General features: G+C 40.9%; 1 protein-coding gene and 1 long non-coding RNA gene across 5 annotated transcripts in view; one reads left to right on the top strand and one right to left on the bottom strand.

Moving 5' to 3' along the window:
* Positions 1 to 259: 259 nt before the first annotated feature.
* LOC144055594 (dorsal-ventral patterning tolloid-like protein 1) overlaps positions 260 to 25,478 on the bottom strand; it is a 49,434-nt gene continuing 24,215 nt past the window's right edge. Inside the window, exons 5-24 of the mRNA XM_077571709.1 lie at positions 22,785 to 22,886; positions 22,625 to 22,705; positions 21,875 to 22,042; positions 21,094 to 21,211; positions 17,963 to 18,141; positions 17,175 to 17,280; positions 16,923 to 17,047; positions 15,792 to 15,907; positions 13,710 to 13,812; positions 13,496 to 13,612; positions 12,441 to 12,586; positions 11,912 to 12,107; positions 11,566 to 11,691; positions 10,681 to 10,841; positions 10,424 to 10,604; positions 6,739 to 6,864; positions 5,609 to 5,736; positions 3,746 to 3,959; positions 2,735 to 2,985; positions 260 to 2,581 (exon numbers count right to left, since the gene is read on the bottom strand). Coding sequence (XP_077427835.1) covers positions 2,447 to 2,581; positions 2,735 to 2,985; positions 3,746 to 3,959; positions 5,609 to 5,736; positions 6,739 to 6,864; positions 10,424 to 10,604; positions 10,681 to 10,841; positions 11,566 to 11,691; positions 11,912 to 12,107; positions 12,441 to 12,586; positions 13,496 to 13,612; positions 13,710 to 13,812; positions 15,792 to 15,907; positions 16,923 to 17,047; positions 17,175 to 17,280; positions 17,963 to 18,141; positions 21,094 to 21,211; positions 21,875 to 22,042; positions 22,625 to 22,705; positions 22,785 to 22,886 — 2,879 coding nt within the window. The 3' untranslated portion in view covers positions 260 to 2,446. The remainder of the gene's footprint in view (positions 2,582 to 2,734; positions 2,986 to 3,745; positions 3,960 to 5,608; positions 5,737 to 6,738; positions 6,865 to 10,423; positions 10,605 to 10,680; positions 10,842 to 11,565; positions 11,692 to 11,911; positions 12,108 to 12,440; positions 12,587 to 13,495; positions 13,613 to 13,709; positions 13,813 to 15,791; positions 15,908 to 16,922; positions 17,048 to 17,174; positions 17,281 to 17,962; positions 18,142 to 21,093; positions 21,212 to 21,874; positions 22,043 to 22,624; positions 22,706 to 22,784; positions 22,887 to 25,478) is intronic.
* On the top strand, positions 1,814 to 24,988 carry LOC144055599 (uncharacterized). Of its 4 annotated transcripts, XR_013294907.1 has the most exons (7): positions 1,814 to 3,629; positions 3,736 to 3,966; positions 10,971 to 11,043; positions 11,289 to 11,339; positions 13,701 to 13,883; positions 23,814 to 23,881; positions 23,982 to 24,988. It is a non-coding gene; the product is annotated as an uncharacterized LOC144055599 (long non-coding RNA). The 4 variants fall into 4 exon arrangements; XR_013294906.1 differs by lacking the exons at positions 10,971 to 11,043; positions 11,289 to 11,339; positions 13,701 to 13,883; positions 23,814 to 23,881; positions 23,982 to 24,988 and adding an exon at positions 9,156 to 10,383 and having other exon boundaries at positions 1,864 to 3,464; positions 3,588 to 3,629; XR_013294908.1 differs by lacking the exons at positions 10,971 to 11,043; positions 11,289 to 11,339; positions 13,701 to 13,883; positions 23,814 to 23,881; positions 23,982 to 24,988 and adding an exon at positions 9,156 to 10,383 and having other exon boundaries at positions 3,389 to 3,464; positions 3,566 to 3,629.

Raw genomic sequence — 25,478 nt, 5'->3', positions numbered from 1 at the left:
GAAATAATAATATACAGTATATTTTTTTTTTAAATGAATTTATGGAAAAGACCACTGCAAAATGAACAGTTCCTCTAATCATCTCTTATTAATCTCTATTTATAGTTATATGTTGGAATAAAAAAAGAACATTGTTTTATGATATAATTCTGATATTTTCATGGTTTTTATGCTATTTCTTGGCTTTTTGGGTGTGACAAACCGCATGCCTTCAGGCATCCATTTTGGCTCTACAAAAAAGGTAAGTCGTACATTTGGCAACTCTTTTCAACCTGTGAGTACTTTAATGATGCAGAGGACGTGTAGGACATGTCAGCGTCACAGACACAGACATAGACTCTTAATAATAATAATAATATTTATAATAATAAAACACATTAGATAGGGATCTTCTCGAGCTTGGCACGTGAGGACGATTTGTCATCATTTCAGTTCAAAACATTTTACATAAACACACACGCTTTATATATCATCTATAACACACTGGTGCAGGAAGGGAATGTGCGGGGGAAATGTACATGAATAAGTTTGAATGAAAAGCTACGAAATGACACACCAAGAAGTATCAGGGCCACACAAAATAAAATACTTCTAGAGTAAAGTATTTAGAGAAAAAAATAATCTCAGTCGATTCAGTCACATTTTTAGAGATTAATGTTCTATCCTTATGTTGAAGTTACTTTTTGTTGTTGTTGAGAAATTTGAGTCATCAAGGGAATTAATCTGCTTTGAAAAAGTCGTATTTTAAAAACTGTCAGAATCTTGCAAGAACAAAATTGAATATTTTCCATAAATCAAACAAAATTTTAAATTTAACTTGACTAAAAAAATTTTTTACATGAATGCTTTAATTGTTATTTTTAAATTGTCATATTTAGGAGAAATAAATGATGTCTTTATTCTGAAAAAAAAAAACTTTTTTTTTTGTATACTGTTGCCCTAATACTTCTTAGATACTACACATCCAATCACTGCTTTCATTTTTTTTCCTTTGTCTTTGTTAATGCCGCAAAGCATTTAAAGATGAAAACGTGACACGCCAAACAAAGCATCCATGGAGTACTAAGGCAATAAAGTAGTTCCACAGGACTAGTGCTGTCCATCATGTCCGTCCCTGTAGCACCAATGGGAACGTCTCCTTGCCCGTCGTGCCCACAGATATTCCCTTTCTGATACCACCAAGAAAAAAAAAAAAGATAACAAAGTAGGGGAAGCATTGAAAATAAGGGTTCAATTAGTCTATTTGCAACCTATAAAATGTAAATTCTGCTACGTTTTCATTGCACTTTGTCTTTTAGTTAACATGATTATTGAACAAATACATACCGTAACTAAGAAACTATTCCATTTAGTTGTGTCATATATATATATATTTTTTAAAAGACCGCTTACAAGGAGGCTAAGTGGGGGCAGTGACTCACCAGATCCAGCAGATGGGGCTGTGGTGAAAAAGTTGGCACCCACTTTGTAATGTGCATTACTACCACCCGCAGAACTGGAGTGGAAATTCAGTTGTTGATTTAATTATTTTTGCCCACTTTTTTAGCCGTTACCTTTTGCTTGCATTGGGAAGAAGGGAGACGAGTTGTGATCCACAAGATACTAAATGTCACACTTTTTTCCACTTGCCATTTACTTTCACCAGGTATGAAGGGAGACAGTAACCCACCAGATTTGTTGTCACTTTTTTGGCCATTACAGTCTACCTACACTTGGGCCAAGCGGGATTTTGACCCACCAGATTGTTTTAATTATTATTTATTTTTTTTGCAGGGGTGGGTAGAAACCAAACATATTTTCTTTCCCAACTTTTCACAATTATATTCCCCTTGCATTGGGGACAAAGAGGCGCAATGGCCAACCATACCCCACCACCACTTTTTTTTTTTTTTTGCTGTAACAGTCTGCTTACATCGGGGCCAAGTGTCCCACAAGATCCAGCAAATATAGCAGTGCTGAAATTTTTTGGGGGCAGTTTACAATACACATTACCACCACCTACAGGAACGGAGTGGAACTGCACTGTCAGGCAGGCAGATACACGCTGTTTTTCAGGTTGTTTTTCCTTGGTGGACGTCTGATATTTTTTGTACGGATCTTTTCTCTGTATGCGCGCGCACACACTTTAACGTCAACAAAAGACATCTGAAGCCATTTTGGAGGTGGTAAATGATGTGTGTGTGTGTGTGTGTGGGGGGGGGGGGGGCAAAAATAAAATCAATAGTCTTGAAATAATCTGTACAGTTCAAGAATGGAGGATGCGTAAATGCTTGATGCATTTTCCATTTTTTCAGGTTCTTTATCTCATTCGCAGTTTGCCATTCCCGCACCCGACGAACAGCTTTGACGTCCGCGTCAAACGTCCGGAATTCTCTGCGTTATTCCACCCTGGAGTTTTTCCTGGGGGAGGTATCTCCGTCCATGGGACGAGGCGGTTTTCGGGAGGTCATTTCCTGGTGTGAAGACTTTCCTGGAACTTGGTGCTGGAGTAGCGGATGTGGAAACCCTTCTTGCTGATGGTGTCGTCGCTATGGAAACGGACTAGCAAAGCGTCGCTGGGCGAGTAGATTCCTTCCCTTGGCTGACGGGAGGGAAAACATTGCCCATGTTAACGCAAGTTTGAAATGAATTAATACTATTTCTCAAATAGTGGTTGTTAAATAGACACGGTTTCTCAATTTGTCACCAGAGCCGAATACATTTGATTCCAATTCTTTTCTCTGCGCTTTCTTACCCCCGAGCCGCAGAATCGTCCGAGCCTGTGCGAGTCCGCATCGTAGCCGTTGTAGAGTTCGATGAAGTCGTAGCCGCAGTCGGCCTCCTCCTCCACCTCGAAGGTGACAAAGCTGAGCTCGATGCCGTAACCCTGCTCGGCCGTCAGCAGCCATTCGCAGTCGCTGTGGCCCGGGTAGTTGTTGTCACCGAACTGGGCGTGCGAGTACAAGTTTTTCTGCCGAACGTCCGCCTTCAGACGACCGCCGCACTCTGTGCACATGACAACTTTGGGATTGGCACTATTTGAGGGTGTACTGCATTTATTTGGATTCATTAGAAAATAATATTTGATCTATTTATTAGTATTATTTTACCAACAGAGTTTTTGTACAGCACTTTGTTCCAACTGTGGATGCTGTTATTGTTATGTGTTGTATATAAATAAAGTTTAGTTGATCGTATTAAATTATTTAGGGGGGGTGTCTATTTTTATCCAATGGAGATTTAAAGCAGCATTAAATGTTATTGTAAAGTAATTAAGTTAATGATATAAATCAATGTTACATTGCTATATAGTATTATAATTTGTAATTATTATGACCGTATATAAATGCAGAATGTTTAACACTCCACAGCTGTAGGTGGCAGCAGCACTCTGCCGGCTGTTGTACAAGGAAGAGGTTGTCGTCACTGAAGCTGCTTTCAGGTTAATGTTACTGCATGTAGCAGCGTTGAAGCAGTTGTTGTAGGTATAAAACATCTTCCTAACTCTAGTATTTCATTTGGAGGACTTTTAAAATATTTAGATGGCTTTTAAGAGCAAAAATATTCGCCACTGCTACTTTTCAAGCCTGGTGTGTTTTTCGTGTTAGCCACTAGAGGGAGAAATTGTTCCAGCCAAAGGTTTACTTGCGGTAAGTTAGTGAAGTGAATGAATGTAAAATGTCTCTGTCGTTTATTATTTTTGTTTTTTTTCTTCTTCCAAATTTCAATAATAATAACTTTTGAAACAACTTGTAGTTTGGTGTACCGGTGGCGTGAGTGGCCTGGAAGCCCTTCCGTTGCACGGAGGCGTCGGAGATGAATCTGAGGTACATCCGGTTGGCTGTGGACACCAGCGGCTCGGGAACCTTACTGCCGCATAACCGCCCCAAGATGGCCGCCGTATCGCCGTCGCCGTCGAAGGCCTCCAGGTGATCGTAAGCGCACTCTTGGTGCTGCTCGATCTCGAACTCGCTGAACGTCTACACGGTGAGGGGGAGAAAGGGGGTTTATACTTCCTACCAAAATGTTTTCGGCTTTTCTAAACCAAAAACCACCAAAGAAAATATGTGGCGCCCCAAGTACTGCCATCACAATGCGCTTTACATTGAGTGCGTGCAGTACAATTGTTACTTGGTGTGACCAAAAAGAGAGAGAGAGAAAAGATGCATTTGATTTGACAAGGGTTCAATGGCTACCACTGTGTTTGCAAATCATATTTTCAATTACATAAGCGATTTTAGGAGATTATGGAATCAAATGTTAATGACTACGTGTCCATGGCGGAGGCCAAGGATGTGCTTGTAAGACCTTGTAACCTCATGAAAAAGCATGTCATAGAGTTTCAAATCTGATCTATCCACTATTACAGCCTCGTTTTTAAAATATTAGAATCAAACTACCGGTAAGCTGATTCATGATGTTCAAATACAACCAAGCCCGCTTAATGAATGCAAGCTTGACATGCTCAACACTGCATACCAGTAGGGGGCAGCATGTTATGGGAAATTGATGGTCTACTACAAATAATGGGTGACAAGGAAACCTCATAACACAATTTTTAACCACATACACACAACATCAAACGTTTGTGTTATGAAGGAAATGAGCTACTGGCACATAACATGCATGTGTGCACACCTGCAGGCCAAATGCACACACAAAATTGTGCGTGTTTGTGTGTGTGCGAGGGAACAGATGGGGAAAGTTACCCGAGGCCTTTTTTCAATCGCGTGACCACACTCCACGTATTTTAGCCCCATTACAAACGTGCACCTTTGATTTTATTCTCAGTGGAATGTAGAAAATCTTACCGAAAACAAGTCTACTGTTTGTAAGCGAAATTATGTAGTTCGTATCACAAACCTTTTTTCTCCTCCTTTTGTAATAGAGATAAATGTGTGGGAAAACGGGAAGGTGGAGTACACGGATGTGCTTTGTAAACAAGTTTACCTTTCAAAAATTTATGGCAACACAACATAAAGTGCACTTCGATCCTCTTTCTAAACAAATTAACCTTCTAATTTATGAAATAAGATGATGGCACACTTGGATGTGTTTGTAAACAAATATAAAAAGAATGTTACTTTAATGCTCTTTGTTTATGAGGGAATAGTTGACACGCTTGAGTGCTCTTTGTAAACAAGTTATCTCCCAATTTATGGGGGGAAAAAGTGACATCACACTCGGATGTTCTTGTTAAAAAAAATAAAAACTTTCTAGTTTATGGTAAAAGATGACATTGAACTTGGACACTCTTTGAAAACAAGTTTACCGCCTAATTTATGGAGGGAAGGAAAGATGGTGGCACACATGGACACGCTATCAACAAAGAAACCTCATTTATGGACTAACAAAACGAATGAACCTTTTAGTTTTTTGGAGGGAAAAGCTGGTGGTGAACTTGGATGCTCTTGTAAACAAGTTAACCTCGTAGTTTATGGAAAACGGCGACGTCCATCCAGTTAACGGAAGAACAAGATAATGTTGAACTTGCGTGTTCTTTGTCAACAAATTAAACACCACAAGTTATTGGGGGAGATGACGTTGCACTTGGATGCTGTTTGTAAACAAATCTGTTGCAAATCTGCAGTAATATTTGCTAATATTTGTTTGAAAGGCCTCAACTTACGATCCTAACGCGGTGTCCCGGCGTGGCCGTGATGTCCCAGGTGCACTCCTTGCGGCTGGGGTACTTGTCGGGCCAGTTGGGGCTGCTCAGGCTGCCGCTGGGGCTGTGGATCTTGTGCTCGCACTCGGCTGCACACACGCGCACGCGCACACGCACACGCACAGAGGAAGTTGAAATGAAGGCTGCACAGGAAGAGGTCAAAGGAAATGGAAAGGGAACAGGAAGCAGCAAGCAGTAGGCGTTTGAAAAAAAAAAAAAAAAGAAAGAAAGAAAAGAAAAGCATGCTGACAAGTTGAGTGTGAAATGGACACGGCAAACAATACGGACTGTAATTGCACGCGCACTTCTCACAATGAGACCGTCACAATAATAAAGTCGCACCACTGGAGCGTAGCAAGTATGGAGGACCAAAACTGCCCACATTAAAAATAAATGAATGAATAAATAAATGAATACAAGTGAAAATAAAAACCGAAATAAAATATATAATTAAAAAAATTAAATGCGAAAAAATTTATGGAACTAAAACCTAACCCAAGACACGATTAGGACTGCCCCCTCATTTGAATAACTCTTTGACTGCCAAAAACGTTAAATAACGTTTAGTAAAATCCAATGGAGGAGTGCCAAAGACGTTAGAATACGTTTTTTTTTTTTTTCAAAACAGAGGTGAAACTAACCATTTTCTATTGTTGATTACTGAAAAACGTTATAAGGTAGAAACAAAAAAAAAAATTCTGATGAAAGATGAGAGTCCAATCTTTCATTTGGTAGTATGTGTGTTTCCATAGTCCAAACACATCATTTTCTGTGGACCTTGAAAGATCAGTCAAAAATGCTTAAATCGGCTGGCACCCACGGCATCCCTTTTCTGAAAACGTCTGGCAGTCAAAGAGATAACATATTTATTTTGACATTTATTTTTGTATTTATTTTAATTTTTTTAATTAATTTTTTTATTTGTATTTGTATTTTTTAACTTTATTATTTCGGGATATATATATTTGTTTTTATTTAAATTTATATTTATTTTTGATATTTAATTTTTGAATTATATTCTGCCAGTGCCCCGATCAAATTCAGCAAAATCGCTTTAGACGACCAGCGCCAAATCTTAGACTTGCACCCACCTTCCTTGCAGTCGTGCTTATTCTCGTGCAGCACGAAGCCGTGGCGACACTGGCACACGTACGAGCCCACCGTGTTGACGCACTCGTGCTGGCAGCCGCCGTTGTCCTTGCTGCACTCGTCCTTGTCTGGCAACAAATGCGCGCAAATTCAAACAGGGTTGCAAACGCGGACGAGAAAGTGTTTTTAACAGCGGGGAAAAGTGAGTCAATAGAGAAGAATCTGAACAAAACAAGCAACCAGGTCACGATGATATCACAGAATGGCAGCTGGGCGGCATCCTTTCAGGAGATATTCCCTACTTTCCCATAATGTTCCATTATGTCCCCTCCTTTATCATGTCCCTTTGGGCCACAGTGTTTGTCGTGTTTCCAATTATGTCCTATAATTTCTCATATTCTATCATGTTCTATTTTGTCCAATAGCATCACCTATTTGTCCCATAATCTTCCCTTTTATGTTCCAAAGTGCCTCATAATATCCAGTTTTTATCCCATTATGTCCAACTTTGTCCCATAAAGTCCTTCACGGCCAGTTGTCTATTGCTATGTCCAATTTTTTCAGTATTCCACAATGTTTCCCACTATGCCCCCTTTTACACCCCATTATGTAGCATTTGTTCCCCATATGTCCTATAATGTCCCCTATCATACCAATTATGCCATTATAGCAAATGTTTGTCACATGGCTTCCTGTAATGTCCCTTTTTTCATTTATGTCCCCGTTATTGTCCCAAAATGTCCCATTTTGCCGCCTCATGTTACATAATGTGCCTAATTATGTTTCATCGTGTCCTAATGTGTCGGCAATTGTCACAATTGTATAGCAAATGTTGGTCCCATAGTTTCCCAAAATGTCCCCTTTACTGTCCCATTATGTCACATTTGGTCTTCATATGTCCCAGTCTTTCTTGTCGTGTCAATTCTTGTCTCATTTAATGTCGCATTATGCCCCGAAATGTCCCTGACTATGTCTTTTATTTTTTCCAATCGTGTCCCATTAGTTTTATTGTGTTCCATAGTGTCCTCTATTGTCCCAATTGTGTCCCATTATATAAAATGGTGTCCCATAGTTTACAATAATGTCATCATTTATATAAAATGTTATCCCATGACGTCTCATAATGTCCACTTTTACGTCCCACAGTGTTCATTAATGTCTTACATTTTCCCCTTAATGTCTTTTAATTTTTTTCATTTCCTTTTTGTCCGTGTGTGTGTGTGTGTGATGTGGTATTATGTTGCTATTGTGGGCCCGGTGTCGCTGTATCACTGTCTAAGAAGCTTTGCCGCTGATGCCACACTGCGCGTTCATTGTAGCAATCCTTAGGTCACCGCATACACACACACACATATTTACGCTCACGTGGAGTAGACGTGTGTGTGTGTGTGGTTGCAAAGGGACCTCCTCCAGTAGGAGCCGCACACACACCCGCGTGCACAACAAACACACTTAATTGTGGTTCAAATGCGCAGCGATGTTATAATTCGTCCCTTATGCATGTGACCGACTAAGAGGAAATCTGCATCAGGATTGCCTTGAAGTTGTTGTTTCTTTGTTTTAAAAGTCAACAAATGATGCCCTGCTTTGAATACGGTGAGGGATATTTGTTGTCATTTTCATTGGGGAATCATAGCAGTGTCCGCTGTGTCCACTTTGGTGTCTTAATAAAAGACGGGGGGTGAGCTGCATTGTCCAATAAAAAGCACGTATCTCCATATTTTGCATCTTGTATGGTTTTTTTTTTTTTTTTTTGTAGATAAAATTGTAAAATAAAGAAATAAATGCTTTTTGTCCTCGGTGATGGGGGGCGATCATGTTATGACTATTGTCAGATTTTTTTGCAGGAAGAGTAATAATATTCTGAGTATGATATATATTTTTGCAGCCTCTTCAGACCCGCATTTTTTCTTATGGGCAAAATGGTTTTTTTTGTTTTTTTTTTTGCTGATTTTGACTCTTTTCCCACATAAGAACAACATTGAAATGTGTTTTGGGTGTTTTCTCATGTTTGTAATTGTTATAGTGGACGCCAGGATAATATGGATGTAACGTGTTGTAAACTTCTAAGCTTAAATGCAACATTTTTTACCGTGAACATCATGCAAATCAACTTGCGATTGTGATTGGTTAATTACGATCCAATCATGAAGTAGAAGTGTTGCCATCGTCCAAATTATGCGTTTTATTGGTTTGGACATGGAAATATGTCATGTCCACTGGGACCATCTATGGGTCTGAAGGGGTTAAGTAGATAAAAAATACAGCTACAAAAATTCAGAATTTGCCACCAAAAAAAACGTTTAATTGTACCTTTTTAATTCAACAAGTTTGTAGCCTGTTGCAATTGTCTAATTATACGATTGTATTATTGAGGGTAAAAACGTGGACTCGGGACAGAGCATTATGTTTCCCTCAGATAGGAAGAGAATGGATCTGGCGGTGATGATCCATGAAGACTTTCCATCGGCCAATCATCACGTTACCTCGAACCTTGGGCGAGTCCGCCGGCCCGTTGGCGGCGGCGGCAGCAGCAGCAGCAGTTATGCGGCCTCGAGCGACCGAACGGCCTCGCTTTGCATTCCGACACGACTCAAACACAAGCAAACGGTCAGGACACAACGCCATCTTGTCTGAGGGGGGCAGAGGGTGGAACGCGAGTGGCCCGGGAGACGCCGGAGGTGCGGGACGTAGACGGGACATACATGAACTTACCAGTCACGACGTTAGGTACAACTGAGAGCCAGTTAGAATTAGAATAGTGCTGAAGTGAAGGTGGTTTCTAATATTTTGGCCCCAATGTGTAGCTAAACAGGTCAAAGTGACTGCACCTTTTGACATCATTTCACCTCAGTGTAATTAGTAGTTTTGCTACGATATGTTGACGTATGCTGTTTTGCTATGCTAAGCTAAGTTCATCCATAATGCTACATTATTTTATGATATGCTATGTTTTATGCTACGATATGTTATGCCACGTTAAGCTGTTACGGTTTGCTACGTAATGCTATGTTATGTTATGCTGTTACGCAACATTACATTATGCTATGTTATGTTAGCAATATATGGGCTTTATGCTGTCTACGTTATGTCACATTACGCCATTGGATTTTATTCTATGCCATGTTATGTTATGCTAAATTATGCTATGCTACGTTACGTTATCGCACATTACTTTGTGCTATGTTATGCTACGCTACATTGTTATGCTACGTTATTTTATGATATGCTGTGTTATGTTATATGCTACGATATGTTATGCCACATGACAGTAAGCTGTTATGTTATGCTATGTTATGTTATGTTTATGTTGTGCTGCGTTACGCTACGTTATGCTATACTATGTTATGTAGGCTTTATGCTATCTATTTCTACGTTCTATGTTACGTTACTCCATTGGACGTTATTCTATGACTATGCTATGTGACGTTATATGCTAAGTTACATTACATTATGCTATGCTATGTTAATGTTACATGGGCTTTTTGCGTTATGTTACATTATGCTTTGCACGTTATTCTATGCCATGTTATGCTAAGCTACATTACTAATATGCTACATTATATTATGCCACGTCACGTAGTGCTACGCTACGTTAAAGTGTGTCAAATTATGTAACGCTACATTATCTTATGCTACAATCTACAGTTATGTAACACACAGGCACCCACGTCAAAGTGTGTTTACCTGAGAAGAAGTGCGCCTTGAAGCCTTTCTTTGACACGGTGTTGTCCGACTTGAACTCGATCCTCATGTTGTTGTACTGCGACGTGATGACTTCAGGGACCTCGGTGCCGCAGTATTTCCCATGCAGCTTGGAGTCGGGCGACAGGCCGCTGCGCACCTCTACGTAGTCGTACTTACACACCTGATCAAGACACGATGACATCACACCTCCTCTACTGTAGGTGGCACCACAACAAAAGTTGGCTCGCTGCACCCACCTCGTTGCCCTCCAGCTCGAAGGCCTCAAACTGCATGGAGATGCGGTACTGTGTAGGGGCCACCACGTGCCACACGCAGTTCTTGTTGGGCGGGTACTCTTTAGGCCAGCCCGGCGTGCTGATGGTGCCGTTCAGCTTGGACAAGAGACCGCCGCACGCCGCTGTGTGGAAATAAGGGTGCACTTTACAAGTTTTGCCAGCCTCCCACCCTACACGCTACATCGTCATCCAAACCCATCGCCTTATTTTGCGGTGTTTTTTTTTTTTTGTTATACTTGCATGGCATTCAGGAATGGGAAAGGTTCCTTAGGCTAACCCTCCTGCTCCATTCCCCTACGCACTACATTATCATCTAAGTTAAGGGTGAGTACACACGTTACTGTTTTATACTTAATTATACAAATAGTTTTTTAAGGATTTATACAATTCGATGGATGACTGTCTTGCCTTAGGTAATCTTATTTTTCCACTCCCGTACACACTATATAATCATTGAAGTTCAGGCTGACAAGACTATTTATCACTGCTTTTACATAGAGAAACTAGTTAACTGATATTTACAATTGAATTACAGTTAACACTGTTGAAAAAAATTCCTTCACCTTCAGGAATGCACCATCTCGACTACCCTACAAACTACATTGTCATCAAAGTTAAAGGTAAGTACACAACTAGTTTTATAGCTAATTATCCAACTTCTTTTAACAATTTTATGACAGTGAAGAATGTTTAGAAAAACCTTTTTTTAATTCCCCTTTCCATTTGCTACACACTGTTGCCGTCAAAGTTCGGGATGAGTATACTGTCGTAAATGCGCTTTTCACCAGGCTCCTTCCTGACACACCACATTTGTTATAGTCAATGCTAGACTAACGGCAGCAATACCTTCACAGCTCTTTTTGTCGGTCGCGAGTTCGTAGCCTGGATCGCAGGCGCATTTGAAGCTTCCCAGCGTGTTGACACATCTTTGCTCACAGCCGCCATTGTCCGGCTTGGAACACTCGTCCTCCTCTGGAACACACGTAGCATTCATACAGACGAGGCTAGAACTGCCACGTCAATGTTACGGTCATGTGCGGTATAGTTTTGAAGGGGAACCAAGTTTCGTCTTCTTGATTAGAACGTGAAACACGACTTAAATCTTTCAATTTGGAATTAAACATCAGAAGGGAAAAAACTATTATGATAAATTTTGGAATCCAACACAAAAACATCCAAAAGACAAGCTCACCCTTGAAGAAGTTGGCGGCAAAGCCCGCTTTGTTGACCGTGCCGTCCGACACAAACTTCATCCAGAGCGTGTGCCCGGTGGAGCGCACGTCCTCGGGTTTGTCGTAGCCGCAGAATCGCCCAATTAGAGGGCTCGTCTCCAACGGGCCGTCGCGCACCTCCAGGTAGTCGTACGCGCAGCTGTCGTGTCGCTCGATCTACCGGGAATAAGAAAAAAGAAAAAGGTATTTAATGATGTAACTAAAATATAAGAAACTATATACTGTAAATATATTGAATAAAAAAATATCTGAATTATTTTGGGGAATTTCTCCTAAAGTAATGCCTTTGACTATAATGGAAAAAAAATATATTGATGGAGTCACACTACAGCACTTGCACTTTACCATCCTATAAGAGCGTGAAATCCAAGCCAGACATTCCCACGCACACTTCTGAGATTTTTTTTTATTCACGTGACGTCACTGGTGGACCCGGGCCCGCCCTCCCCGCCATAGCCTCGAGAGGACAAAACCTAGCCAAGTAATCACCTCGAAGGCCTGGAAGCTGAGGCCCACGTTGTATCCCTCGGACACGGTGATCCTCCACACGCACTCTTTGGAGGGCCGGTAATCGTCGGGATAGTTTGGGGACTGGATCTGCCCCGAGTCTTTGTTGATATCGCCACCGCAGATGGCTGCACGAGCACGCAAGAAAGAAAAGAGACGTGTTGTTATTCGATTATTTGTTTATTCAGTATAATCCGGAATGAGTGCTTCACTTTTTCCACATTTTATGTCTCAGTCTTATTCCAAAATAGAATACAGTTGTGCTTTGAGATAATTTGTTGAATTCGTTGTATCACTGTGTGCGCAATTCAAAACGTTCACATCTTAAAACGCCTTTTTCCATTGAAATGAATGAAAATGTCATTAATGTGTTTAAGCATCCCTCCGGAAAAACAAAAAATATTTGTACTACTGTTTTTTTAATACGGACAAATGGCACTCTATAATATTACAAACGTACAAACATAGCGTAATAATGTGATGAATAGAATGTAAGGAATTAGACAGTTTGTGCAATCAATATTTAATGCTGCAGTTATGAATCCATTGTGCTGCTCCTTCTGGTGCGCCCGCCCTTGGCCACCGGGAGGCAGTATAACATTACAGTCATGCAGACCCAAACGAAGAAGAATAGACTTCTTTTACTACTACTTACAGTGACTCATCAACTTTATGTAATATTAGTTATATTGCATAGAAGATAAAAAACACACCTGTGATTATTGTTATGTTATCCGTCTACGTGTTGGTCCACAATTTGGTTTCAAACTTCCGTTGCTTATAAAACCATGACTATCGATGCTAGCTGTTTGCAAGCCAGTTGTTTTTAGCTAACACTCATCTTTCATGGAAAATGCTCATTGGAAGTCTATCTCCGTTAAAATTAAATAAATAAATAAAATATAGCTATATTTTTCAAATTCATTTATCATGGCCATCCGTTATAAGCTGATTTTTGCGTATCCCTGCAAATAGCACCGTATGTTTAAAAAATATATATGTTTATATAATATATATACCGGTATACAAAAAGTTACCTTCATAAACGGCAGCAAAGCCTTTCCCCACCCAGTTGCTGCTGCTCCGGAATTCTATCCACATTCTGCTGTCGGTGGAGGTCAGGACGTCAGGAAGTTTGTCTCCACAAAACCTGCCTGTGGCGCACACATCTCGTTTTTTTTTTTTTTCCACGACTCGCCACACTTTTTTAAATGATTGTGCGCATGTGTGTGTGTGTTGCAGGCGTCTGACCCAGCAGAGGAGCTTTCCTCCAGTAGCCGTCGCGCACCTCCATGTAGTCGTACCAACACAGGCTGCTCTTGTACAGGTCCATGGTGGTGAAGTTCAGCACGATCTGTGGCCGCGTGAAGTCAAAGAGGGGGAGATTCTTGTCTCTCGTTTTTTCTTGCTGTTCACTTTCAGCACGTGAGTGCGTCGCAATATGTTTGTGGTCATGTTGCCGATGTGTGCTGTGTATGTGAACTCAGTCGGTTCTGGAGGTTAAACTACACTTCTTTCATTGATTAAAAAAAAAAAAAAAAAAAACATTTTCATGACAAAAACATTTCAAAGTGGTTAAAAATTGCATTATGAAAAAGGTACACACAAAGAAGTCAATAATTATCACCCAAAAAAAACATTAGTTCAGTTTCAAGCTGACAATTCGTTTTTTGCTAATTTTGTCCTCATTTGAATAAGTCTACCTCATTATGAATCAAAATTGGGGCCCGGGAATCGACAGGATTTTCCATAAACAATCACCATGAACTCTAGCATAGCAACCGTTGCTATGTTAGAGTTCATGACCCCCAAATACTGGTCTCTGATTGGTCTATTGCCATTCGCTCGAATAGCGTAATAATTATATATACATGGCAGTAAGAGTGGCGAGTCTGTGGCGGCCATGTTGGCTCCCATTAAAGGCAATGCATGGACATTGAAAATACGTAGTCATTTTCTCATTTCTCAACCGATTTTCATGACGGTTACTTTTTTGTCAACACCAAAGCAGGTGCTTTCAATATATACCATTTGGGAAAACAAATTCCCAGTGAAAGGTTCCTACTCCCAGTTTTCTTGTGCGCAACTATATGCACACTGATCTGAATACATGACTGGATAGCCCATAGGCCAAGACTTTTAAAGTCGCGAGGCCGCCATATTGCTCCTCCCAAGAAACGTTTCTCGGCATACGATCCTATACATTTACGATTCCCAAATTGGAGAACATTTGAGACGGTAATTAGTAGAAACGGCATGATTCATGATGTTTTAAATTTGTTCAACGTAAACAAGAGGATTTCAGACATTGCCTTAAATACGTGTATAAATTATATGCTTAATGATGTTTACAGGAGGAAACTTGTCTGCCAAGTCTAATATTGGAGTCTAAGAAACTCAGCTTATTTTATTTTATCTTTTTACTTATTAAAAAATAGTGACCACCCCGCCCCGGCCTTATACTAACTGCCTACGAGCTGTATATGTCTCTTCTGTACGTATACCGTATCGTTTATACAGTGGTATGCTCGCAAGATGGGAGGAGCAAGATGGCCGCCCTGTGACTTCAACGGCGTGTACGGGCTATCGGCTATCCAGTCATATATTCAGGTCAGTGCGTATGCAGCACAATGTACTGGCGTCCATGGTTTTTTTTTTGTTTTCTTGCCGTCCACACGCATGAAATTTGCGACTTTGACCCTCCTAGCTTAGCATCGCCGTAGGCACACAGCTCAAAGGGGGCGTGTCATATCTGTCTATTCATATCTCTGGTACTGGTAAGGGATGTGATCCGCTTTTTTTTTTTTTTTTTTTTTTTATTATTATTATTTTTTTTAGTAGTTCATTGTGTATGCACATGACTCCGACAGATAACATCTTCTGCTATAACAAAGACATTTGTGGTATGCTCTAATATGAGTTACTTTTCATTTGGTCATGAAATTTGAACTCTTCAACATTATTTATGTGTTAACTTAGTAATCACATTAGTTAGATATGATGATATTCTCAGTGATAGTTTTTAAAAGCAAAGGCAGTCCAATGTTTTTGAATGTGACTGATTTTGAGTTGACTAAAACTGCCATTTTATATGGGATAGTTCAATATACATTGAAAATTTATGCTGTTGTTTTGTCTATTTCTTTGTCATGTGAGTGCATTGAAAGTACTTCAAAACACGGAAAACCCATGAGCTCCGGGGGGCTTCGCTAGCTAGCCTAGCTGGGTGCCAGCGGCCCCCAGACCCCCGGCTAAATTTTCCGATCATTTCACTTTGGTCAAATCACATCCCTGTTACTAAATGAGTAGCGTAGTGTGTTAGCTTATACATACCTTCTCTCCAGGCGTAACAGATATTCTCCACACGCAGTGAGTGTATGAAGGGTATCCATTGGGGTAACCAGGAGATGAAAAGTTGCCCGTGGAATCTTGCAGCGTCTCTCCGCATGCTTTAAGACACACACTGCCGTGTTAACACCGTACGTTTATATTCATGGAATATGTTCAGACAGAAAACAATAGACCAGATCGCATTGAAAAGTACCGATAAGTAGATATTGGTCATTTTTATTCATGTTTGCGTGTGGATTTGTGAGATTAAGCTCTGGAGATTGGTCACATTTTCAAGATAAAAGCGATAAAACAAATTTTTTGATTTTTTTTCATTATATTAGTGCAAATTGACAAAATAAGTGCATTTCTGGCAAGCTTTCAATTTGAGATATGACTTAAGTGTGGCGTCAAAGTCAATCGCCACAAAAACAAATCAAATGAACGGCAAATAACCACCAATTTTAGAGACGATTGGCTACCAATTGTAGCAAAATGATGACCACATTTGGCCTGGATTTGGTCACTAAATAAGAGGCTGCGATGAGTGACTTTTTTTTTTTTTTCACTGCCATGTTAGGATACATTGACAAGATAATCAAATATCCGGAAAATCCTCACCAAGACCATTAATTTGAGGTATGACTCGATGAGGTTTGTCGTAAACTAGTTTTTGTCGTGCGGATTTTTTATTTTTTGGGTCATTGCATCGTCATATGACAACATATAAATGAAATAAGTACAAATAGATTAAAACATTAATTAGAATCAATCGATTTCCGACCTACTTACTAAGTGACTTGTACCGCTCTTGGCTGACGTGTGAGCAGATTGTCTCTCATTTCATGACACACGCAACCTGTCATGACGTGCGTCTGTGTGTGTGTGTGCGCGCGCGTGTTCAACAGATGAGATCGTAAACCTTTGCGACAAATTCGACCCAAATTGACGTCAGCGTAGCTAGTCGGGGACCGGAGGAATGTCAAAATTGTGCGCGGGAAGCGATCAGAACGCAGTGTGACGTGTCTAAACACACACACACACACACACCCTACGCAAGCAGTTGCACTGATGAGCTCATCTTCCACGCACGAACATGCACAGAGCAGTGTGATAATCAATAGAATTGACCACCTGGACATCGATAGAGCTTCCTCGCCTGTGCAATGTCTCCTTTGCTGAGTCGAGTCCGCTGGCCAATCGCGGGCCGGACGCCGTTTTCGTCCCTGGACGGAAGGATGGTGTCAAGGAACATCCCCCTTAAGCACAAAAAAAAAAAAAAAAAATGCACCATTTTAAAGAATTCAATCCAAAATGGCAACATAAAGGACACAAGATACCCGATTGGGGTTGTTGGTTCGATCCGATCTTTGTATTGAGTTTTACCGTGAGAAGGTGTTCCTGGCGTAGTGCATGATGCTGTCAAAGTCATACGGCTCGCCCAGAGAGTTCACCTCGCCCGGCTCCATTTTCAGGAAGTTGTACTCCTGACCTGGGTGAAGCGCGCACACACACACACACACGCATGCATACGCAAGCACACACACAGTCAAAAAATATTTTATTATTATCTGAGCAGTTAACTTGTACGTACTTTCTAAAGTGGCTTAAAAAAAACGGTGGTGGGAATTGAAAAGGTAGCAATTCTAGTCTAACTGAGGCTTTAAACATTTATTTGTAACCTTAACCCTTGTTTGAACCCTAATTTGAAAAACAAATTCGATTCGACATCCTAGGATTAGAAAACCTTAGCATTGTTTTGAAATCTTACTTTTCAACCATTGTAACCCCAAGAAATCTATATTTGAAATCCGAACCCTGGTTTAATTTGGAGCCCTTAACATTGTTTGAAATCCTAAACCTGGCTTGAAACCCTAACTAGAAACCATATTTTGAAACCCGAGCATTTGTTTTCAAACCTTACCCAATCTTGGCCCTCGTTTTCATTTAATCATGCCTCACCTGTTTTCTGGGTTTGGTCAGCAAACTGAGCCATGATTGGTCGTTTACGTTAGCTACTTCCTTAGCACAGGTGATGTCATCTTCAGTCGACAGCAAGTGGAAAAAATTGTTTTTAAAGGTATAAATTTTACTGCTGAAAACGGCTCCATGAGTCAAGCATCCCTTCATTTAAAGAGTGAGGCCAGGTGCATTGTGGGTAGCCCGGTCCTCACCTGGTTGGATGTTGTCGCGTATGATGGTGACGTGGTCGTCGCGGTCGGGCCGCGTGTGCTCGTGCCAGAATCCGATGACGTGGCCCAGCTCGTGCACCACGATGCCAAACTTGTCGCAGTTCTTGCCGATGGAAATGGCCTGGGGCCCGTTGCCACGGCGACCCACGTAGGAGCAACACCTAAAGTGGGGGTTTTGGCAGGCGGTTAACCGGTGTACAGAACGCAAACTATTATTGTATGTACAGTTTCCATTTTGAACTTTTTCCTTGATTTAACACGCTCCGGTAAAGCTAAAATCCATTTTTGGTAGACATGGGTCAAATTTGTCAGCCCACAAAATTTTTCTGGCTTATAAACAAATAATATTTTGAAATAATTTCATTTTTATGTATTTGTGTCCTGTGAAATAAAGACATTTCAGGCTATTTTTATTGCTGCCAAATGTCAAAGCGGGTCAAATCTGACGGGTTGGCGGGGACGTGTTACACATTTTAAGACACACACACACACACAAAGAGTCAGGATTTCCTGCCTCGCACTCCATCCAGCAGAGGAAAAGCTGCAGGATTTATTTATTTACATACAACGCTCCGATAGCACCGTCGTTTCGTAACTGGAAGCTGTGAGCGTTCACGTATCACACACACGCACGAACAAAAGTTCTCCTATTCTGGTTCGCCGAGATATCCGTGCCAGGCTAACAAATCTGATTAAAGTTATCCCGCGAGCCGAGATCGGGATCTGGGACTTTGTTTCTTTAATTTATCCATTTGTGCAATGGCCGTGCCGCTCATTTATTATTTTTTTTCTCCCTCTTGCGTTTGTTTCGGTCTGTCCGTCCGTCCGTCCGTCAGTCTGTCTGTCCCCCACGGCGCACGTGTTTCCGTCCATCCGATTAAAAGGGTCTAATCTCCGACGCGGCCATCATGATCGTCGGTCGACATACACGTCTTTAATTCGCTCGAATGTGTGCAAGGATTAGCTTCTTTTTTTTTTTAAATCCCTTTAAGAAAAAAAGCTCCAATATAATTCAAATGAATGAATGCCATCCCCTATTGAGGTAATAATTGTGCAACTGCTGACGATGTTATATTTCATTAATAAATGTGTATCATGGTGAGGATCAATAATCAATTGAAACAAAAAAGAATAATGGCAGGCCCTATTTCTCATCAGATTCAAATCGATTTGTTCAGGAAGCGTTTCTTATAAATAATCGAGTTGCCTTGCCAAAATGCTCTGATTTTGGAAGAACAACTTGGAATCTGAATCGCGAATTTCAAAGAAATATTCCAGCAAAAATTGACAAAGATCCAAATCGAAGAAGAAGAAAAAATGCTAGGAAACTTTTGAACGCTGCGCTATTGCACGGTTATTTTTTTAGACATTTTTTTAAATTATTATTATTATTATTAATAATAATATATTATTAAAAATTACTTCTTTTTTTTTTTTGCTATTACCGTAATTCCAAAGCATTCGGTTATTTCTACCAGAAGATGAAAGTTGAGATCTAGCACGTGCACACATAGCCACTTGGTGGTGCTCAAGCACATGCCCTGGAGGAAAGCAGCCTTTTTTCCGTCATTCATAAATATTAGAAAAATATATATTTTCGCTCTAAAAAATATATCAATTTGAGTTGCACTGGTTACAGGTTAACTGATGGAAAATAATAGAGTGGAAAACATTTTTTTTTATTTATTTATCTTGGCCTCATTTTTCTATGTCGACAGCCTCTTAAAATAACGGCGTAAGTCATTATTTTGACTAAATTTATTTATTTTCCTTAATTAATATCACCTCTGCTAAAATTGGCTACAACCTTGGTTAAAAGGGTAACGATTTAACCAAAATCTTGTCATTTGAACAGGGGTGTGTAGACTTTTCATACACTAGCTTACCTCTTTTGTTAATCGTTATTGACTGCGTTGATTGTCTTAACAGGAAAAAAAAAAGTTGAATGCTGTAAAATGGTGTCCCAAAAAAAAAAAAGTTAAATACTTAAACTGTAATTGTTGTATGATGCTGCCTTTGGGGGGGCTTGTGCACCTGCCTACAAAAGTGTGTGCACGTGCCTGGATGAGATTATGCCTAAATGACTCTGATGTCACACAAACATCTCAGAATCCCACGAAAAGTTCTTGCAGAATTTTTGAAGAATTGCTCTAATCTGTTGTAAAATATCAACAAGCATTCGAGGCCTCCTTTCATGTCTTTTGGCTTGGCGACAAATGAAGGTTGCAAACACTTTAAGATGCCGCCGCCGTCCCGCAGCTTCGCCAAACAATGCGCTTCTCACACACACACACACACACACGCGCGCGGGGGAAACACGGCGAGCGTACAAACACTTAGTAGCCCGCCGTGTGATTGGCGGGATGTGGAAACAGGAGCGGGACAGGAAGGAAAGCGGAGCCATTGTTGAGTGAGCGTATCGTCTCACGCTGTGACAAGGTCACTTCTGAACACGCACACGCACACACCCGTGGTGGGAAGTAAAAAGGATGAAGACATTCGAACTGAAAGTCGTTTTTTAAGGTGTCTGTACTTAAGTGTTGATTTCTCCGATGACTTTTTACTCTGATTGTAAAAGCGTAAAAATATTTCGTACAGTTTTTTTTTTCTAAGGGGAGTCAACAAATAATCATGGAAAATTGATTTACTTTGAGAAAGAAGAACAAAACAGTCCGTTTTTTATTTAGTGCAGCTAAATTTTTGTCGAAAATTCTAAAACGCCATCCGCTGTGTGATCCTGCTTTTTACGCCTACAGAAAGTGGCGGGTTCATTTTACAACATACATTTTTGCTCATTATTATTTTATTTATTTATTATTTATTTATAAGTGTGTTTACTCCACGTTTGCTCCATGTCCACCGGTACGTTTATCACCTCGTTTTCTTAACCTAAGCAACCGTGGCGCAGGATGGCGTTCTCTCTCATAATCTACGATTGGCTCAGATTACCGCTAGTGATGAGAGGCTAAAAAAAAACTGTTACTAATGAATGTTAAATCATCTTTTAAGAATACAGTCAGTACTTCTACTTCATCCTTTTTTCTTTTTCTTTTCCACACACAAGTATCTGTATTTCGATTTCAGTACGGGATTTGCTGACTTTTGCCACTCACCCGCATGGCCTGTAGGTGAACACGATGTAGCTCTCCTCGTCGGTCTTTTCAACGAACGTTACACACGTTTGTTTCTCCCAGTGACGCATGGCCTGCTTGAACATGGCCCTCTGGCTACCTGTAACACACGTACAACACATACACATCTAGTGGGGACATCTCATTGACATAATGCATGTCCTAGCCCCTCCCCCTAAACCCAACCATCAAAAATGATTGCCTACCCCTATTCCTTACCCTCTAACCTCAACCATAACCCAATTCAAACCTAAACTCTAAAACCAAGTTTTGACCCACAAAAAGAAGTTTGGACTCAAGATAGTAAAACAAACTTGTGTGTGCGTGTGTGGATTTATATCACATCATGGGGACCTTTTTCCGTGTTTTTACTATCATTGTGGGGACCACGTGTCCTTGTGGAGACATTTTGGTGGTCCCCACAATGACGGTAAAAACACGGAAAAAGGTCCCCATGATGTGATATAAATCCACACACGCACACACAAGTTTGTTTTACTATCTTTGTGGGGCCATCTCAATGATATAATGAATTTCCTAGCCCCTCCCCCTAAACCCAACCATCAAAAATGATTGCCTACGCCTATTCCTTACCCTAACCTCAACCATAACCTCATTCAAACCTAAACTCTAAAACCAGGTCTTGAAACTGGTTGGGCCCAGCAAAATAGCCCCACATGGACGGGTGGGCCCCACAAATCCCGATGATGTTGGCCCCACTATGTAGCAAAAAACAAGACCACACACACACACACAATCTTACCGGTGAAGTTCCCACCGATGACATAGGGAATGACCCCCCCGGGCCAGATCCTCTCGGCCCGTGAGGTGGCTGCTCGAGGAAAGCGGTCTTTTGTGGCTAATCCCGCCTTGAGGCTTTTGCCGCTTTTGCCGCTTTGGCTCTTGTGACTGGAGTTTTTCGGGAGCAAGTCTAGGAAATGAAATTCACATTTAGGTTTAAGGTGGTTCACAATTGCATCAAGACTCAAGTCAGGACGTTTTCGGAGGGTCTACGTAGTAATGAAGACTTGTCTGGTTTCAGAATTCAGACCCCTAACTTGAAACTCGAAGCCAGGCTTGATACCCCAATTTGAAACCCTGACATTTGTTTGAAACACAGTGTTTCCCACACCATGTTAATACTTGGGCGGGCCACCCAAGTAAATTGGCCACCACCCAAGTAGATTTCAAGAAAATGTAATCAAAATATATATATTTTTTAAAGTGTCGCGAGCATATAACATTAGTTCGCCGTCACTCAAGTTAGAGGAGACGCAAGTAGCAGGACTAAGAACACCCGCAACATACCCCACCCCCCATTAGAGTCCACCCACCCAAGTAGATTTAAAATCGAATTTGTAAAAGCAACTGGAAGAAGCTTCTTGTTTTGCGTGGCTTTAAATTAAGGATTACTGCCACCTACAGGACAGGAGTGGAATTGCATAATTTCTGATTTAAATTACTCAGGTTGGAGCTCCACTTTTCTCCATCGGGTGCTTGAGTGTCATCTTACCCAAGCCAAAATTTCGTATCCTCTCCAGCAACAGGTACAACGAGGCTCGCTTTGTGGCTACTCGGTGCTCCTCCAAACCACCTGACACAAAACACGCGCGAGAATCACAAGTGAGCATTCTTGGGGTGGGCGTGGCTACGTTAAGCCCCGCCTGACTCACCCGATGTGTGTCCCTGCACCGTGCGCGTCAGCTCAACGGTCCTGTCGATCTGGAACATGCCAAGGTCTTCCTCGTCTAAGGCGATGTCCCCCCAGAACGCAGCTGCAACGACCGCACATCGTTAAAAATTGTACAGCGTCCGTCTCAATTGTGTCAATGGTTCAGTCAGTCAGCTAGTTAGTTCGTACGTGGCAAGTTAGTAAGCTAGTTTGCTAGTTGATGAAAGAGTGCTTGGTTAGTTGTTTTTTGCTGGTTGTTCAGTTGTTGGTTCGTTAGTAGTCAGTTAGTTGTTAGTTAGGGTTTGATGCTCTTGAGTTAGTTAGTTAGTGAGTTAGTTGGGATTCCCGCTTTAATTAGTCAGCTAGCAAGTCTTATGTGTTGGATCAGAAAGCTAGCTAGTCAATTAGCGAGCCTTTTAATTTGTTGGTTAGCCCGTTAGATAGGCTAGTTAGTTACTTTCTTTTCTTTGGTCCCTCTTCGGGTCTCCTGGCGGGCCCCACGACTCTGGCTGGATTTTGAAGTGTTCGGTTTAGGTGAACGGTATGGGAATTCTTTTTTTTTTTTTTTTTACCCGCATGCACACACGCACAAACACACATACAAAAAAAAAAAAAGGGGAGAACAATGATGATGACATGTCAAATGATCAATACTGAGCTCTCCCCCCCCCAAAAAAAAAGAAGAAGAAAAAAAAAAGATAGGCTAGTTAGTCAACTCACTCTTTAGTTAGTCAGTTAGCAAGTCTGCTGGTTAGAAATCAAAATAGATGAAAGGAGGGACGGGTAGTCAGTCAGTTAGTTATTCAGTCAGTCAATTATTAAGTTGATTAGGTATACACTGTAGTTAGATTAAATAATTTTTTTAAAAAAACTTGTATTTGAACTAAAGAGTTTTATTTTTGGCATTATTTGTTACATGATGGTCATAATTGCTTTGTGATGCTGTACAAGGATTGTGCGAGCACTGCCGGAAAGGCTGTCCAACTACGGTACAGATAACTCCTCCTCTTCTTTTGTGTCTCTGGAAAAGGTGGCGTTGGCTTCCACCTGCATGAGCAACGACAGACCCGTCCGTCCGTCCGTGCGTCCGCCATCACGGTCTGCCGCCGTCTTCCCGTAGTGTGATATCAGGCCACGCGTTAATCCTTTTGCCCCTGATGTCCTCTTGTCTCCGCCCTCCCGTTTCTCCTCCTCCCAGCCTGGCCGGGCTCCTCATTCATGCAGCTCTGCTCTGCTTGGCTTGAGTTACTACCACTACTAATTGTGGGACGCTCATAAGACAACCACGCTTTCGCACCACCGCAGCCAAGTGTCGACTGGAGTCCAGGATCCGACCGTGCTCGCTGACTTAGCAATTGCTAACGACCAAACTGGCTGGCTATCAGATGAACTAACTAATTGCTTAATTAGCTGATTAACTTAACCAACTGGTGACTGACTGATAATGACCTGAATGACTACAAAATAATGTGAGTAACTTGCTAAAAAAGACTTTCCAAATACCTGAATGACGACCTGACTGTCTTTTTAAACCAACTAAAACACTGGCAAACTTACTAATTACTGACTGAGTGACGGTAACCTGATTAACAGACCGGCTGGCTGACTAACAGATTTGATCAAACTTGTAACAGATGAAGTCAACTGACTAACAAACGATGACGCAAGGCGAGGCAGCCAAATTGTCCATCGGCCAGAGAAAGAAGCTGACGCAAGCGCAAGAAGATGAAGGAAGAAGTGAAGCGATTTGACTTGTGCTGTTAACGAAGCCACGTCGTTGCGGTAAATTGCACAAAGTCAAGCGTGCGCGTGGAAGTCAACATCCACACACACACACACACACTTGCGGTAATGCACCAAACGCCAACTGATAAGATCAACTTCCAATAAGTTCCATTTCCTGTTTTATGGTTACCGTCACATCTTGTCAAAACTTCCATTTCCCTTTTAACGTTTATCGTCACATTTTCTGTTTTACGGTTAACGTCCCTCTTTTTTTTGTAAGTTCCATTTCCAGTTATTACTACAGTTATTGTCACATTTTACTATCAATTATTTTTCCTGTTCTAAGGACATTTTTGAATAAGTTCCATCCACATTTCCCTGATCTGCTTTTATCATTGCATTTTTTTTACTAAAATTTCCTGTTCTCTGGTTATCAATTTTTTTCAATAAGGTCCATTTTCTGCTTTTATCGTTGCATTTTTTTTTAGTAAGTTCATTTTCCTGCTCTATAGTTATCACATTTTTACAATAAGTTCCATTTCCTCGTCTACGTTAATCATTGCATTTTTTAAAGTCAATTCCATTTCTGATTCTATGGCTATCACCACATTTTTCGGGAAAATAAGTCCTCCTGTTCTACATTTCTTTCAATTCTATTTCCTATTCTATTGTTGATCACATTTTACAGTAAGTTCCATTTCTTGTTCTACAGTTCTCATCACATTTTCCAAAAAAGCTCAAATTCCTGTTCCGTGGTCATCATCACATTCATCTCAGATCATTTTATGGTGAACGCACAACAAAAAAACAAAAAGCCAACGAAAAGGCAAAAGCCGCTAGTGAAGAATCCCACCTGATCGGATGTGATGTTCCACGTGTGAACTCTGTGACTCGCGCACTGTGAGTCACGCTCACACTTTTACACACTAAAATATTCAACACTTAGGGCGTCCTCCATCCGCTGTCGCAA

The sequence above is a fragment of the Vanacampus margaritifer genome, chromosome 7, assembly GCF_051991255.1.
Source record: "Vanacampus margaritifer isolate UIUO_Vmar chromosome 7, RoL_Vmar_1.0, whole genome shotgun sequence".
Classification (NCBI taxonomy): domain Eukaryota; kingdom Metazoa; phylum Chordata; class Actinopteri; order Syngnathiformes; family Syngnathidae; genus Vanacampus; species Vanacampus margaritifer.
Note: the sequence above shows the minus strand (reverse complement) of the source record. Positions and strands in the feature narration are given on the sequence as shown.